The 3,870-nt window shown below is 36.7% G+C and overlaps 2 protein-coding genes across 2 annotated transcripts; both read left to right on the top strand.

The window, feature by feature from the left end:
* The first annotated feature begins 511 nt into the window (after window positions 1-511).
* LOC110905553 (probable glucan endo-1,3-beta-glucosidase A6) lies at window positions 512-2,024 on the top strand. The gene has a single exon (XM_022151213.2). It carries the CDS (start codon window positions 534-536, stop codon window positions 1,638-1,640), a length of 1,107 nt encoding a protein of 368 aa, XP_022006905.1. The 5' UTR covers window positions 512-533; the 3' UTR covers window positions 1,641-2,024.
* Window positions 2,025-2,206: 182 nt separating this feature from the next.
* On the top strand, window positions 2,207-2,881 carry LOC110906889 (protein RALF-like 32). The gene has a single exon (XM_022151950.2). The coding sequence runs from the start codon at window positions 2,363-2,365 to the stop codon at window positions 2,711-2,713; it is 351 nt and encodes a 116-aa protein (XP_022007642.1). The 5' UTR covers window positions 2,207-2,362; the 3' UTR covers window positions 2,714-2,881.
* The last annotated feature ends 989 nt before the right edge of the window (window positions 2,882-3,870 follow it).

The raw sequence follows: 3,870 nt of genomic DNA, 5'->3' as shown, positions 1-3,870 counted from the left end.
GTAAAGGATCGATAAACCATACACGAGTCAATCGACAGGATTTTCGAGTTTGTGTCGTGCATTGATTCGGGTTAAATTTTCATGTATGTATCAACTGTTACCTGTTAAGCCATACACATGACCCATTAAACACCATTTTTCCAATTCATCACACTCCAATATATTTGTTCTACATCTAATTGTCACCAAACACAAAAGTTCGGATCCACATGTCAACCAATGATCATAATAGTTGAAATTTCCATCAACATTTCCAATAAAATTACAACCAATATCTATGATTTGCCAACCCGGAGATTAGAGAAAACTTTACACATTAATCACAATCTTTGCCTTCTTCACCTTATCTCTCATGAACATCTATAAACTATCAAATTATTAACTCTTTCACTCCTTTGGACCCTTTGGGCATCAAAGATTTGCAGGTAGGGAAACAATCCCTCACACTCTTCACTATCATCCACAAATATACATATGTGTATGTATATGCATATATATATCTGTGTCATCTTACACTCACCATCTCCATTAAAATGAGATTCACAGTCTATGAAATGGACAAACACACAGTTACTAAAATGGCTATCATGTCCTTGTCTTTCTTGTACCTCCTAGCTTGCTCAAGGGCCATATCAAACAGAATTGGCGTAAATTTCGGGCGGGTAGGGAATAATCTTCCACCACCTTCTCGATCCATCGAGCTTCTACAAATCATGAAGGCGGGTCGGGTCAAACTCTATGACGCTGACCACGAAATACTTCAACTCTTATCGACAACGAACATAGAGGTCACAGTCATGGTCACTAATGAAGAAATATCAGGAATTGCTAATAACCAACAAGTTGCAGACCAATGGGTGCATGAACATATCCTTAACCATTATCCTGCCACCATGATTCGATACGTGCTTGTTGGCAACGAGGTTTTGAGTTACACGAGCACGGATCAAGACATGCGGATCATGAGAGATCTTGTACCCGCAATGGGCCGGATTCGGACCACACTTAAAACACTAGGCATTAACAATATCAAAGTTGGTACTCCTCTTGCAATGGACATTATGGAGTCAACTTTCCCACCTTCAAGTGGAGTGTTTAAGCCCGAGATTGTTAACCATATCGTACCATTACTAAACTTCTTACGTGGGACGAATTCGTTTTTCTTTCTTGATGTTTACCCGTTTCTTTCATGGGCCGATAACCCGACGGGTATAAACCTTGATTATGCTTTATTTGAAGGTAATCAGACTTTTACAGATATGGGTAGTGGGCTAACCTACACGAACCTGTTAGATCAGATGATCGACTCGGTCTACTTCGCTATGGCTAAACTGGGTTACAATAATGTGAAGATTGCAATAGCCGAAACGGGTTGGCCACATGGAGGTGGCTCGAACCAGCAGGGTGCTAGTAAAGAAAATGCAGCTAAGTATAACAGAAATGTGATTAAAAAGATGGCCGCGGTGCCACCTAAGGGGACCCCAGCGCAACCCGGGTTCATCATACCAACATTTATCTTTTCAATGTATGATGAGAATGAGAAAACTGGTCCGGAATCAGAGAGACATTGGGGGTTGCTATATCCTGATGGAACCGCAGTTTATGAGGTCGACTTGAGTGGGAAGGCATACAAGTCTTGATTATCGGCTTTTGACTGATATATATAGGGTTGGGTTCAATGCAGAATCACAAATAATTTGAGAACCAATCTGAATCGTTCGTATATTATAGAAAATTAAACAAAAGGATATCATTGTAAAAGATTAAACGAGTTATATCTCTAATAATTAATTTTCCTACATTCACTCCTCTTTTTCTCGTAACAATTTCGTACACGCGTGTAGATCAGAGAATTTATACTGAATCTACACGTGTGTACATGTTTATAAAATATGAATACACACATAAATTTATCTACACATACGCATATATATTTATTAAAGTACATGATATAACCATTATGTAGTTTAATAGTCAAGTTAGTATTGTAGATAAATACACAAATAAATTAATGTTCTAGATTGGCTCTCACACTATTCATGCTTTTGTAATGAACCCTCCACTATATAATACATATACATACATTCATATTTTGGCTCTATGTTAATGTATAAACTGCTAGTGGTACACCTAGCAAGGCCCTCATCTTATACTTTATATATTTTCCAAGTTACTTTAAATAATTTTTTAATTTAATAAAAAATAAAAATTTTATCAAAAACAAATCATACAGTGTGTGAACTCTATGTTAGGTGAAGTGCTGCTACTTTTATAATGTGGCATCCACTTAAAACCTCTAATATAATGGTCTGCATTCAAAGTGGAACAAAACAGACAGCCAAAGAAGCATCAAAAATCAACAATGGAATCAAAGCTTACCATCAAGATTCCTCTCCTCCACTTGTGTATCTTCTTTCTAACTGTTTCCACTCTCCACCGCCATGGGGCCGCCAGTTCTGGGGCGGAAAATGATTCAATATCCCCCTTTAACGATTCGTTGGAAGACCTGTTGCAGGAGTTACTGGGATCAGAGATTACAAGAAGGTATTTGGAACAGAAAAAGTACATATCTGCCGATGCTTTGAAAAGAGACCAACCCGTGTGTAATGGTGGCGGTAAAGGTGTAGCTTATACAAAAACAGAAAGTTGTACACCTCCTTCATCTAAGCCTTATAACAGAGGGTGCTCAAAGATTTATCGGTGCGAGCGTTGAGTAAAGTTAAGAATTTGCTTGATAAAACAGAATGATTCAAACTTGATCATGCATGTTTCTTGTTTGTTGTTTTTGTCAATTGGAAACCTTGTAAAGTTTAAGAGATTGATTCAAACTTGATCATGAATCTTATCTACTTATCAAGTTATCATCAACTTTCTTGAGTTAGTTGTCTTTAAGGTACAATAATTTATGCATGTCTTTACCTCTAATAGTTTAAAACATAAAAACGATCCAAGAGTCTATAAAAATATACACACTTTATTTTGACTGAACAAAAGCGAAAGTTGCCAAAGGTCTATTGTTAGACAAAAAGAAACACTTTTGATTGAACAAGAATCTAGATAAGAAAAATGTTAATGCATACTAAATCATATTTGACACAGTAATTATTTATAAAAGATGTTTTAGAAATAACACAAAAAGTGTTTTAAGTCAACCCAACCTGTTTTGACTTGTACAAAGCTAACCCGTTTGACCCATAACCCAACCCTAGACATTACATAAAAGGGGTCACAAGCCAACCCGACCTGTCCCGACCTACATGGGCAAAGTATTGTGGGTGCCCGGGGGTGCACCCGCCCACCCCAATGTTTCGGTTAGAAGTGTACAAGTTCCGATTTTTTGTCCGAAAAGTTTAAAATTATATAGGATTGTCCCCCCGATTATTTTTTCTAAATTGTATATCCTAAATATTTATAAGAGTTAAATGCCATTTTAGTTCCTACGGTTTGGGCCATTTTGCCAGTTTAGTCCAAATGTTTCATTTTTCCACCTGTGGGTTCAAAAAGGTTTCACCGTTGTCATTTTAGTCCACTGGGTTAATTTCATCCATTTTTTCTGTTAATAACGAGAAGGCCAATTTGGTCATTTTATATGGCCGAATTCCCCTAATAGTGAACAGAGTTATACATAAAATGACCGAATTGGCCTTCTCGTTAACCGAAAAAATAGACGAATTTAACCCAATGGACTAAAAAGGCAACGGTGAAACCTTTTTGGACCCACATGCTAAAAATGAAACCCTTGGACTAAACTGACAAAATGACTCAAACCACATGGACTAAAATGGCATTTAACTCTATTTATAAACTTTGTATATAAGTGATGGGTAGTTTAATAAATATACAATTTGTTTTATTTGGAACTATTATTAT

Source organism: Helianthus annuus, chromosome 14, assembly GCF_002127325.2.
Source record: "Helianthus annuus cultivar XRQ/B chromosome 14, HanXRQr2.0-SUNRISE, whole genome shotgun sequence".
Lineage (NCBI taxonomy): Eukaryota > Viridiplantae > Streptophyta > Magnoliopsida > Asterales > Asteraceae > Helianthus > Helianthus annuus.
This window is presented reverse-complemented; position numbering and strand designations above follow the sequence as displayed.